The 12,500-nt window shown below is 39.4% G+C and overlaps 3 protein-coding genes across 3 annotated transcripts in view; 2 read left to right on the forward strand and 1 right to left on the reverse strand.

Annotated features, from left to right (window-relative positions):
• The window catches only part of LOC111344193 (uncharacterized), a 14,019-nt gene extending 8,231 nt beyond the window's left edge, over positions 1 to 5,788 (forward strand). The window contains exons 5-11 of the mRNA XM_088753967.1: positions 609 to 692; positions 1,130 to 1,282; positions 1,668 to 1,709; positions 2,063 to 2,145; positions 3,986 to 4,080; positions 4,553 to 4,607; positions 5,246 to 5,788. Coding sequence (XP_088610093.1) covers positions 609 to 692; positions 1,130 to 1,282; positions 1,668 to 1,709; positions 2,063 to 2,145; positions 3,986 to 4,080; positions 4,553 to 4,607; positions 5,246 to 5,361 — 628 coding nt within the window. The 3' untranslated portion in view covers positions 5,362 to 5,788. The remainder of the gene's footprint in view (positions 1 to 608; positions 693 to 1,129; positions 1,283 to 1,667; positions 1,710 to 2,062; positions 2,146 to 3,985; positions 4,081 to 4,552; positions 4,608 to 5,245) is intronic.
• Positions 1 to 12,500, forward strand: part of LOC111343123 (NLR family CARD domain-containing protein 4) — a 253,148-nt gene that overhangs the window by 169,552 nt on the left and 71,096 nt on the right. The gene's annotated exons all lie outside the window — the stretch shown is intronic.
• LOC111344203 (uncharacterized) lies at positions 6,657 to 9,801 on the reverse strand. Its single transcript, XM_022951413.2, has 3 exons — positions 9,641 to 9,801; positions 8,379 to 8,444; positions 6,657 to 7,000 (listed from the first exon to the last, which is right to left on the reverse strand). The coding sequence occupies exons 1-3, from the start codon at positions 9,705 to 9,707 to the stop codon at positions 6,756 to 6,758; spliced, it is 378 nt and encodes a 125-aa protein (XP_022807148.2). The 5' UTR covers positions 9,708 to 9,801; the 3' UTR covers positions 6,657 to 6,755.

Raw genomic sequence — 12,500 nt, forward strand, 5'->3', positions numbered from 1 at the left:
GACGACCAACTGTCGGCCGACTGTCGGCCGACAGTCGGCCGACAGACGACCAACTGTCGGCCGACAGTTGGTCGTCTGTCGGCCGACTGTCGGCCGACAGGTTTTTTGGGGAGCTCTTCTTCACAATTACCGAGAACAGTATGGAGAATATGTTTTACTAAAGTTATAGGGTGTAAATGATTAAGTAATATTTTGCATTACCACTATTAGAGAGAGACACGTGTTTTCTCTAGTTTTTTTTTGTGTGTGTGTGTGTGTGTGTGTTTGTGTGTGTTTGTGTGTTTGCAAAATCAAACTTCTTTGGCTATGAAGAAATTCCATAGCTGGCATTTCGATAGTTAGCCCTTTTCTTTTCTCTTAAAATATCAACTAAAGAAGCTCTTCACAGTCGCCAAATCACTTCATTAACTCAGTTGATAAACAAATTTGTCTGATAATACCTCCCACGGACGCAGTACCACAGTCACTTTGGAAACTTCTTTTATTCTAGTATACAACTGTACTTTTCAACGGTCTTAAAACAGTGTACATATACAGGTGTACCTTTGAGCCCTAGGAATGATACAAATAATTGTTAAAGTGAACAAAATGTTTCACGTTTGTTGCAGTTCAAGTTTGGCCGGGAGGAAGAGGAAAGCAGATGACAAGAACAAAAGCAAAAGCCAGAAAGGACAAAATCCAAATAATTCGCAGTAAGTTTGTGTTAAAAGGCACACAGGTTGTATACAGATTAGAGCTGTTACATACACAGGCTCCATGCAGCATTTTGAATTCTTGAAAATTGTAATTTGAAATTTCCAAATTTGTTTTCTACAAAAAAAAAACAAAGTTGTCGCATTTAGAAATTAGGCCAAACTAGGCTAGAAGTGATGTTAACAGAAATGCGTGTTGTGCTATATTCTACCACCTCAAACAGCCAAACATTCACAAGGCTTTTGATTAGTCGCGTGGAAATTTGATTGTGCAGAAAACCTTTGCTTTTCGCCTCGATAATTTCTTCAAAGCCCTCAATAGTTTCTCGTACGTTTTGAAAATAGACTCGGCGTGTAGCCTCGGTCCTCGAAGTTTTCGATAATCGAGGATCAAGAGACTGTCAACTCTTAATTGAGGGGTGTTGTATTTCTTGTAGGAACAAAGAGTCAGAGGATGGGGCAGCTTCTGTTAGAAACACTTCCTTAGATAGCCAAGAGCCAGGTGTTGATGCAGATGAAACAGATGGGGCTGCTGTTGCCCCACGTGTGAAGCTGGCTGCTGATGGCAGCATTATACTGGACGAAGAAAGGTGCAGTATGTCTGCTCTGAACGCTTTAACTGTACAATCATTCTTCTACCTAGAAAATCACCCTGTGGTGGAGTCCGGCACATGTTGCATGACGAGGCTAAATGGCAGCTTCAAAAGAGGCTACATTTGTAACTGTACCGTAGAGTGTACTTTGACAAGTCCTTATTAGACTCAAGACTACAACCTAAGACAGATCGTTCCTTCCCATTTTTCAGTAATTTTCTTGGTGATCTATCGCTATTCAATCTGTTGTTACTCACTTCTTGGATTAAAAAGGTTTTAAATACACATTTTTCGATAAAGTGTTTTGTTACGTCACGGAATTATCAACCAGAAGTGCGTGTTGTTATTTGTTAACCTTTTGATTGTTTTTTTCCTTTTGCAGCCTTTTGATTCCTAAATCACCAGAAAAAACGCTCGAAAACAGGTAAGGTGTGATTAGATTTCAAAGACATGTACTTTAAAATGTTATTTTATTTTTTTTTTAAGTCGATTCCTCCAAAAAATGAACTGTCCAGCGGGGTCAGTATTGAAAACAAGTGGGAAACCTATTGGCCTTATTAATCAATTAGTTCTCCCAACTGGCAACAAAATGAGTAATGGAAAGTCCCATTTTCAGTTGCTTTTTTTTTTCTGGAGTGAAAAGGCCCTTTTAAAATGTATGTTGGTGGATAATGTAAGTGTGTGGGTTTTTTGGTGGCCTGTTTGAAAATCTTTATAATTTTTTTCTCCGTGATCTACGATGATATGAATTGGATATTTACCTCTATTTCATTGCAGCGAAATCGTCTATGAAGACGCCGACGCCGTCACTTTTAGTGGTTACTTAAAGCATAGAAAAGTAGAAAGGTGGTCACTTGAAGGTAAGTTACATGAATATCAAAATTGAACTTCGCAGGGAGAAAAACAAGTTACGGAAATATCTTCCGAGCTTATTGCAACTGATATTGTAAAAGACATATTACCAAGACGATTTAGAGGCACGGAAAAGTAAAAAATTGACGGTTGTCGATCCTTACTTTGGTAGAGAAAGAACCTTTATCTACAGACGGCTCAGAAATTACAGATATTACCTACAGACAGCTCAGAAGTTACAGATATTACCTACAGACAACTCAGAAATTAAAGATATTACCTTCAGACAGCTCAGAAATTACAGATATTACCTACAGACAACTCAGAAATTACAGATATTACCTACAGACAGCTCAGAAACTACAGATATTACCTACAGACAGCTCAGAAATTACAGATATTACCTTCAGACAGCTCAGAAATTACAGATATTACCTACAGACAGCTCAGAAATTACAGATATTACCTACAGACAGCTCAGAAATTACAGATATTACCTACAGACAGCTCAGAAATTACAGGTATTACTTACAGACAGCTCAGAAGTTACAGATATTACCCTCACAGACAGCTCAGAAATTACAGATATTACCTTCAGACAGCTCAGAAACTACAGATATTACCTTCAGACAGCTCAGAAATTACAGATATTACCTACAGACAGCTCAGAAATTACAGATATTACCTACAGACAGCTCAGAAATTACAGATATTACCTACAGACAGCTCAGAAATTACAGGTATTACTTACAGACAGCTCAGAAGTTACAGATATTACCCTCACAGACAGCTCAGAAATTACAGATATTACCTTCAGACAGCTCAGAAATTATAGATATTACCTACAGACAGCTCAGAAATTACAGATATTACCTTCAGACAGCTCAGAAACTACAGATATTACCTACAGACAGCTCAGAAATTACAAATATTACCTACAGACAGCTCAGAAGTTACAGGTATTACCTTCAGACAGCTCAGAAATTACAGATATTACCTACAGACAGCTCAGAAATTACAGATATTACCTACAGACAACTCAGAAATTACAGATATTACCTTCAGACAGCTCAGAAATTACAGATATTACCTACAGACAGCTCAGAAATTACAGATATTACCTACAGACAGCTCAGAAATTACAGATATTACACCTACAGACAGCTCAGAAATTACAGATATTACACCTACAGACAGCTCAGAAATTACAGATATTACCTTCAGACAGCTCAGAAATTACAGATATTACCTACAGACAGCTCAGAAATTACAGATATTACCTACAGACAACTCAGAAATTACAGATATTACCTACAGACAACTCAGAAATTACAGATATTACCTACAGACAGCTCAGAAATTACAGATATTACCTTCAGACAGCTCAGAAATTACAGATATTACCTACAGACAGCTCTGAAATTACAGATATTACCTACAGACAACTCAGAAATTACAGATATTACCTTCAGACAGCTCAGAAGTTACAGATATTACCTACAGACAGCTCAGAAATTACAGATATTACCTACAGACAGCTCAGAAATTACAGATATTACCTACAGACAGTTCAGAAATTACAGATATTACCTACAGATAGCTCAGAAATTTAAAAGAAATGTTTGATTTTTAGTAATCTAAGCACTTTTTGTCCTCCCGATGTACTTCATGTGAATAAAACAAAAAACATATATTATTTGACGGGAGCCGTGTGTCCATATCTCAAAGATCACAGGCAAAGAACATTTACTATGTGCAGGATTTTCAGTTAAAACTCTAGTTTTTTTTTTTACTTGATAGAAGTAAGATTCCAGACATGCTTCTTACACTAATAATTCACTTTCTCAGAAACTCAAAAGTTTTACATGGCTCTCAGTCAAGTTGGAACTGATTTTAGTCTCATGACCCCTCTATTCCCGAACAGGACAAGAAGAGAGCTTAAGGTTTGTGGCTGTTGTTGTTTTGACCTGAAGAGAGAATTCTTACTCGTGATACCAGTCTCCTGCCTTTTCCTTGACTTTTGTGTACTTCCTCTGTTCTGTTTCATTTTCCTTGTCTTTCCCTCCTTTCCTTCATTTTCATCCCTCCCTCCTCTCCACTTCCTCGTCTCTTCCTTCCTCCTTTGCACACCTCCCTTCCGTTATTTCACCTCCCCCTTCTCTTTTTTATCCCAAGCTTTCCCCTTTCACCTCTCTTAAAACCATCGTCGTCACACCACCCACTCTTCTCATTTTCACTTTTATCCCCCTCTTCTTTCCTTCTTACCCTTTCTTCCCCCTTTCAGTCCTTCATACCTGCCCCCTCCTCCTCACCCCTCCCTTGAACCTTTGTTCTCCCATGTTCTCCTTTTCTCACTCCACCACCATACCCCAATTCCTCTCTGTCTATGTTTTTTTTTTTTTTTTTTTTTTCCAGGCCAAGTTCAAGCGGGAAGAAAAGCAGCACAGGACTCTAATAGAAAAAGCACTTCGTAAGCATAAAATCATCTCTGTGTTTTTCCTTGTTTTGCTACAGATATACAGAAAAAAAAAACTATACAAACATTGAAGTACAGTTACATGTAAAAACCCTTTTACCTCATGGAGTTGAATAGCATGTGAATTCTCCTTGCAATCCAATATTTTATCCACCAAACAGGTTATGACAAAAGACAAGGTTATCAGCTTAAATCGGGGGTGTTATCTTGAAATGAGACCAAAATCTCCTGTTTTATTTACACAGAAATGTAAAATAGTCGGCATGGAGAATTACTGCAATGTGATTGGATCTTGCGTGTTTAAGGGTAACTGAAAATTGCATTAGACAGGGCTTGTCCAGCATCTACTCCAAGGACTCTTGTTTCCACCCTCTGGGGGGCGAGAGAGAGACTCCCCCATTTGTCCCTATACCTCTCTCTCGTCTAAGGGGTGGAAACAAGAGAGACCCTGGGAAAGAAGTTTGGAGTTAGCCAGTTGACGCAGGCGTAGGGTGGTATGCTGGATGGTGAAAAGGAATCCAGTTTTTAGTATGTTCAATGAAGAGCTGCGGGCCAATTACTGCTCCTCGCTGTACGCTATCATGTAAAGTGGTTTCCCTGCCTTGACTCATGGTTGTGTTCTATCCCTGTAGGCGTCCGGAATCCCATTGATGTAGATCTGTTTACTCCCAAAGTCGACGAAGACGACATAGACGACGAATTGGCAGGTACTGATCCACTCGCCTCAACACCCATCGCGCAAGAATAATGAAGAGGTATCCACAAACCATTAACGTGGCTCTTTCATGTATGTAAACCAACTGGACAACCCACTGAGCCTGCGATTTTCGGTGGAGTGGTAAGAGGCTCCATGTATGCCGATCTATTTACGTGACCGACTGAAGATCGTGCAAGGTTGTTTGAACAGAAGAGTAGAAAGGAACATGGATTGTATTATGACTCAACAATAGCTCGCTATTTGGGGCTCGAAGGAGAAATGAAATAAAACTTCGTGTTGGGAGTTACACTAAGATTTCCCAGAAATAACTAAAACAAATACTCAAGAGGGTATACATCAATGCGCACATCGTACTCAGGAATTGTTTACCTACGTTTTTTTTTTTTCCTCCGTTCATTGAATAACTTTATAAAGATCTGAATAAAGTGGCGAAGTCAAGTAAACGCCGTTTTCGTAACGCTTTGTTACAAACATCGATGATCTTACCAGGCCTTTTCAGTTGGGTTATAAGGAGCTTGAAGAGTCTTCTGTTTGTTAGCACAGTTTCAGCGTGCTATCTATCCATATGGGAAATATCATCTTGGTTATTGGATTGAATAAGGCGCAGTATTTTAAGTTCATCGCAAAAAGGCAGGCTGAAGTGTTGAACACGAAAATTTACTCGGTCTCGGTTAATGAGATCTCGCGTAATCAGGCTAACCTCGGATTCTCGCATGAGTGCATCGACATTTTTGCGAGGGGGGACTGACGAAAAAGCAGTGATTTGCAGTTAGATAAGGTTAAGGATATGTTTTAGACTTGCGTCCTCCACATTGTCTAATAATTAACAAATGGTAAACACCACAGCGTACACTATTGAGTTATGGATGCACGCGGGAGGTTGCTAACCACGAAAGAAGCGTAAGAGTCGCTCGAGGCGATAGCCGAGAGCGACTATAGCTTCTTGAGTCGCATTGTAGCTAAATAGTTCCCTTTTATTTAACAAATCTTACGTGACCAGAAAGAACAAGCGCGCGCGGAAAAATAGTCTTTGCATTTGCTCACGTCAGCAGCGTACACCCATGGGCAAATGGGGGACGCTAAATTGACCAGTCAGAGCGCGCGCTTTAGTTTGGTTATATTATGATTCACAATTTGGCAGTTAGCAGCTTAGTGGTGTAATAGTGAGAGAAGGCAACAGGTGCTGGGCTGGAGTTCAGTTCTTACCGTGGTAATCTGCTCTGAAAAATTTCATCTCGCTGAACTAGACAATGAAATTTAAAAGCGAGTATCTTGAATTCATGTAGGTGTAGGGAAATGGAAGTCAGTGTTACCAAACCATGGGATGAGCCGTTTATCTAAAAGTTTATTAATCTCAAGGTCAGTATCGAAAGTCACACCCTCAAAATCTAATCGATGGTCCATTATAAACAAATGTAATCATTTTATTTTGAATTGGCTTGATCCCCACTATCGCCAGAATCACCGCTGTCACCAGTGTCACCGCCATCGCCAGAGTCACCGCTATCACCAGAGTCACCGCTGTCCCTAGAATCTCCGCTATCAGCGGACTCCTGGCTCTCGCCATAATTACCACTATCTGCAGCTTTCCCATTGCCAGACTCGCCCGATTCGCCACTTTCTCCAGAATCTCCACCCGCGAAAATAGCGTGACGGCTAGCTGGTCGGTCTAATATCGCAACAAAGACAATTAGTATGCTCCGGAAAACGCTAACGTAGAGAAAGGCGATAAACATTGGTCCCGGGAATGTAATAAATAATGTATATTCTGACGTTTGAGTGACATGGGAACGAATTAGTCAGAAATTAATATTCTGATGGCACGTTGAAGCGGTGCGCGTGGCCTCATGGTAGTTTCGGATTATTTAAGCGTTTCGAGGGAAAATTAAGTAATACTAGGTCGGTCAGTCTTAGGTCTGATCACTTTCTTTTTTCTTATTTGATGTTATCTTGTTTTACACCTCTCTGTGAAACATCACTATATTCATTGATTTTTCAATGTGATTAGTAGTGTAACTGGGTTAGTTACCCCTTCCTCGAGGTATTGTGCCGATGCATTAGATGAGGATTACGTTTCCACATATTTTTTGGCCACTTCTAAGGAGTGTTTTTTTTTTTTAGTGTTTTTCTCGTTTCTGGCGTAGCACAGTGAATACATGCAGTGCATTGCAGATTGTAGTAGAATGCGTATACAACAAGACTGGCTGACTCATCTTAAATAAACTTTTTACATTGTCTCGTCTGAGTGTAGCCAGAATACAAACTGTGTTCCTGTGAAGATTCAAAACCAGACCGGCTCTGGTAGGATCTCTAAGCTCAAGAGAATTTGTACGCAAGATAGGCCGGCTTTAGCGTACGAACATGTTCACAAGAGCGGCGTATTCTGCGAGATTCGACCCGTCGAGTTATGCGAGCGTGAGAGAGCTGTTCAAGGACCCTCGTAGATTCCTCGCAAATCGTGGCCCACACACACACGCACCAATCGCTTGTAAACTCAAAACCCGCGAGCTTCACTGCTCTCGATTGGCAGTATAGAAAATTTGAGAGGCAAAAGTTTAAGGACCGATCGTTTCAGCAGTTTTCTGTAGTTCTCCTTTGCACTCTGTTATTGGTGACGACTGAACCCCCTCCGATCCCCCTGAAAACCATATTATTCCCCAACACCCTTCCCCCCTCCCGGCGATCTATAATGACTAGTCCCCTATGTTAAGAAAGTGTTCCATCTTCAGCAAGAAAAACGACGAAAATTTTTTTTTATCTATGATTTGGTCAAAATATGATTCAAGGCCAAATCGGCTCAAGTGTAACAGTCGCTCCACTTCATTTCTTCTCATGAGGCACTTAAATGTTCTTCCTCCGGTTTCATCTGCCACCTGTGCATAACTTAAAGCTCGCAATCAGAGAACCTGCTGAATGGGAACCGCGATGGATTGTTTGTTTGTTACAAGTCAACGGTCAGAAACAAGTCGCCATCAAGGATCCTCCTATGGATCGAGAACGACATAATTGGGCATTTCGGTTCTCTAGCCACTCATCTGTGAATTTACCTTTTTTCGAGGTTTCTTCCACTGAACTGGATCTGTGATGTCCCGATTTGCCATGTGACTTTGATTCTTTAAAGAAAGACAATATGCAAGATAGATTAAATAATTAAGAGAAAACAGTTATTTGTACAATTATTTGTACAGTTATTTGTACAATCGGGCCCGATGCCATATTTTAAATTCAAAATTTAAAGGATAGAAAAGCAGGTTCTAGCACACAAATTAGTCCCTTTTGTTTCTTAAGCTGATGGTTTTATTGCATCATATTAAAAAATTTTAAAATCCCCATTTTGAATGAGATCAGAACAGCTTTACGGGCCCGTTAAGTTACCGGGACTTTCGAGAAACGGGTCCCAACTGATCTGGGTATTTTTTAATTCATTGTTATTAATTTCATTTTCAGAGAATGTAAAGAAGTACCGATGATGAGTTTTAGGATGTAGAGAGGTACACTGAAGATAAAGCGTCTTGCCCAGTGAGCGACCTTACCGTTTGAAAACATGCCCAAATTCGCCTGGCTGGAGCATGCACTGGAGCTCTCAATCATTTCGCATCAGCACGCGAAACAACAAAATAACCCACTGAATCTAGATAAATCACCTTAAAAATACACTTTATCTTATTCACCGTGACAACCATCATCTAAATTCTCGGACCAGGTTGTTAGTGCCTATTGTACTTGTAAAATTGGTTACCCAAAACCGATTCGAAGGAAATTTGCTTATAAAGATAACTCTGCCGGTAAAAAAGCCGTTTTTTAAGGCCGTAGTGTAACGAGCGGAGGCCCCAGGCTACGATGCTTTTCCTTGAACTAAAAAGATATTAGTAACCGGTAATCTTTTGATCTGGGAACATGATCATGTGGCCTTCGATCATAGAAAAAAGTTACAGGATAAAACGGGAAAAAAAAACAGTCAGGTAATCAACATATCACGCTTGTTAACATGTCTGTGATATCATTTCAACCTCTAAAGAGACCTTTTGACAATAAAAGAAATTTGTTATTTCTTGGGTGATTGATCTTAGAATAAGATCGCGTATTGTGTTTCTCTACAGTTACGACTGTAATTCTTACATCGCAGAAAATCAGAAACACAAATTGGAAAATTTTAACGTATAATTTTCGGGATAAATCCAGATCAACGCTGACGCACTCTTTGAAGAGATCGCATTTTGGGAGGATTACTAAAATGAATGTAAATTTAGTTAAAGTAGATCAGATGTTTTTGACGCCACACGTTCAAACTTCCATAAAAACAACTTACTGTGGTGTTTTGCATCAATGGAACACATCATCCAAAAAACGAGGCAGAAAATCAAAACAAACTTCATTGTTTTCGACACGTACGCCTGTTCACTTGCGACTGAAATGTTCCCCTCTCGGCAAACTGACTGACCTGTAATGGCGTTCTTGTGGTTAATGACATCTACTCTGGTCTAACTTTAATTGACTCACCCGATTAATTATTAACGTGTATTACGTTGGTTAATGGACTTAAAATAAACTTTAAAGTTTTTAGTGCATTGTAGCGAAGAACAAGTAGGCAAATAATTGCTCGTGCTACTTCGTTTTCCATTAGGGCTAAGTGACCAGTACCTGTAATTTTAGGAGTGTGCCAAGACGACTCAATCAGACCCTCGGGGGGAGGGGTACTTCCCATTCTTTTCCAGACGGGATGCTCCCACGGAATAAAGGTTCCCATTCGGTACGTCGATATATGAAACGGAAGGGATTTTAAGAAGTTATATGTAGAAAGGTAAAGGGAATCTGCCATTGATATGTAGAAAGTAAAAGCGGGTATAGCCTGTTCCTTAAAAAGGAAAGGGTTCGGAACCCACAGCACAGATCGAAAAAGAACATCCGTTTCCTTCCCCCAACAGGAAGTGGAAGCTACCAATACAGTGAACTCCAGTTGGTATTGTTTTATCGCATAGAACTGAACTGTATGGAAGGCTACGGCAAAATTATATTATAAAAGCCTATCATAACGAAATGTTTTTAGACTTTCTTAGCTACAAATGCTTGTCAACCTTTACTGCTAACCGTAAAGGTTTGCTCGTTTGTTAAAGGAACGCTTTCTCATTACTGACTTCTCTCCTCTTTAAAAGATGTCATGCATTTTAAGTGTTTAATTTGCAGTGTCATCATTTCGGGCATCAATCAGATAGTCGATAAATTATGAATGTCTTTTGAGTGGCTAAGTTAACTGAGGTAAGGTTTTAAAAGACTGGATACACATGATCATTCATTTTTTTTCTTTTTGCGCTGTCCATCACGGCAAAAGTGTTGGTAAGCGTAATTTACTCAAATACAGCTCCTTGAACGCTTATAACAACAGGTACCTGTAACCAAGGGAGTGCTCATCTATAACCCAGTTACTTAACAAACCCATTAGAGTCACAATTAACGCCCGTCATGTTCAGTGAGTGGAACAAATTAGAGGACTTTGCAAGAGATGAAGGTAATTTCTTAGAAACGCGATCTCTAGCCAGTAGCCTTTTCTGGAGCTTTTTTAAGAAGGTATATATGAATCTTTCGAACTATTATGAAATTTCAAAAGATGTCTTTGTCATCTTTGATTCTCGCTTGCAAAAAGCTAACTTTTCTTTGTGTACATGGATCTAAAGACGTTAGACATTTCAAACATACTTTCTGGGGTTAAAATGACTTTTACATAAAATTTCTTGTAAGAATTAGACAAATTCTTGCGGCAAAACTCGTTTCAAGCTAAAAAGCTATTAACAAAACGTCTCCTCGAGCATGAACTGACTTGTTCAAACCATGACAAGAATTTAGAAGAGAAATGTTATCTTCTAGCTAGTTGTGCCAGTAATGTTGGAAGCTTGCGTCACTCAGAGGCATTTCATGCATTTTATTTTCTTATATCAAATCACGTCTTCTCAAGTTTGAGTTGACTCATCCAAAAAAATTATGAACAACTGTTGTGTTGGTTTGTTCACTTGATTGATGCCCTTTCGCGATAAGAAATGAAGTGAATCAGCCCAATTTTTTTCGTCATTTAAAAGGCTTGACAAATGAGCGCCCAGTTGTTTCTGCGAACTTTTGTTGTATGGCAGTGCATATTTGATATTCCTGAACAGAAGTAATCATCCCGTCATTCATCTCGTCTACTTTTATCAAGTCGCGTAGAAAGCCGAAAATTTTTAAGAAGCAGAGTGCTTTAAAAACTTACTTACTAGAAAATGACCTCAAAGTGTATTATCAAGGAGATCCCCATTATAGAGAACTTTCGCCTGTTTTCAAAATATTTCATCTTCCCGCCTATTTCGATCTTTTCGTTATTACGCCGATAATCCGGGCAAAAAGTGGCTAACGTAATAGTAAATTAGTTCTTTCATCAAATAGATATGAAATAATATAATATAATATAGATCAATTTCTATAGCGCATTTCCATGTAAATGCTCTAATGCGCTTTACAACACTGTGCGGGGGACTTTTCCAGACTGCCGGCGGCAGTTTACAATTAATAAAGGAGAAATTTTTACAGATGCCCCCTCCCCCCCTTCCCAGTAAACAGGCCAGACCACATCACAGTAATCTCGTGATGTGGGTTCTTTAACGTCCCTTGCCGAAATTAACTAATTGATAGGTGCAGGAGACGGGACCTCCGGCTTTACGTCCTATCCGAGAAGACGAGAAATACAGCACAGCTTCTCTCGTTTCAATCACGCCGCGGTAACTTCAGCGCTCATACCAGTTATAAATCTCTACTTGCGGAGATATCAGGTCACCATGGTGATTAGATTTATCAACCCGGTATAATAACGTCTATTAACAGCTAATTTACTCCACTGATACTGATTAGTATGGTTGAAATAATTGTTTTTCGAGTGGATTTTTTAATATTCATTTCTAAAGATGGAAGTAGCATTTCGCGAGCTGAGTCTAAGAGAAGGTAATCTTTTAAATCGGTGCATTAGAATTGTGTCTTAGATCAATCAGAACATTCTAAGTCCACCTGTTGATACGAATTCATTTTTGTAGTAATAAAAATAAAATAAAATAATAATAAAATCCGCATCCGCAAACGGCCTCTTATCTGTTTACCAAATATCGCGTCGATTGATAAGTGAACCATTATTTTTTCGCTACTTCGCTTTG

This window comes from Stylophora pistillata, chromosome 3, assembly GCF_964205215.1.
Source record: "Stylophora pistillata chromosome 3, jaStyPist1.2, whole genome shotgun sequence".
NCBI lineage: Eukaryota > Metazoa > Cnidaria > Anthozoa > Scleractinia > Pocilloporidae > Stylophora > Stylophora pistillata.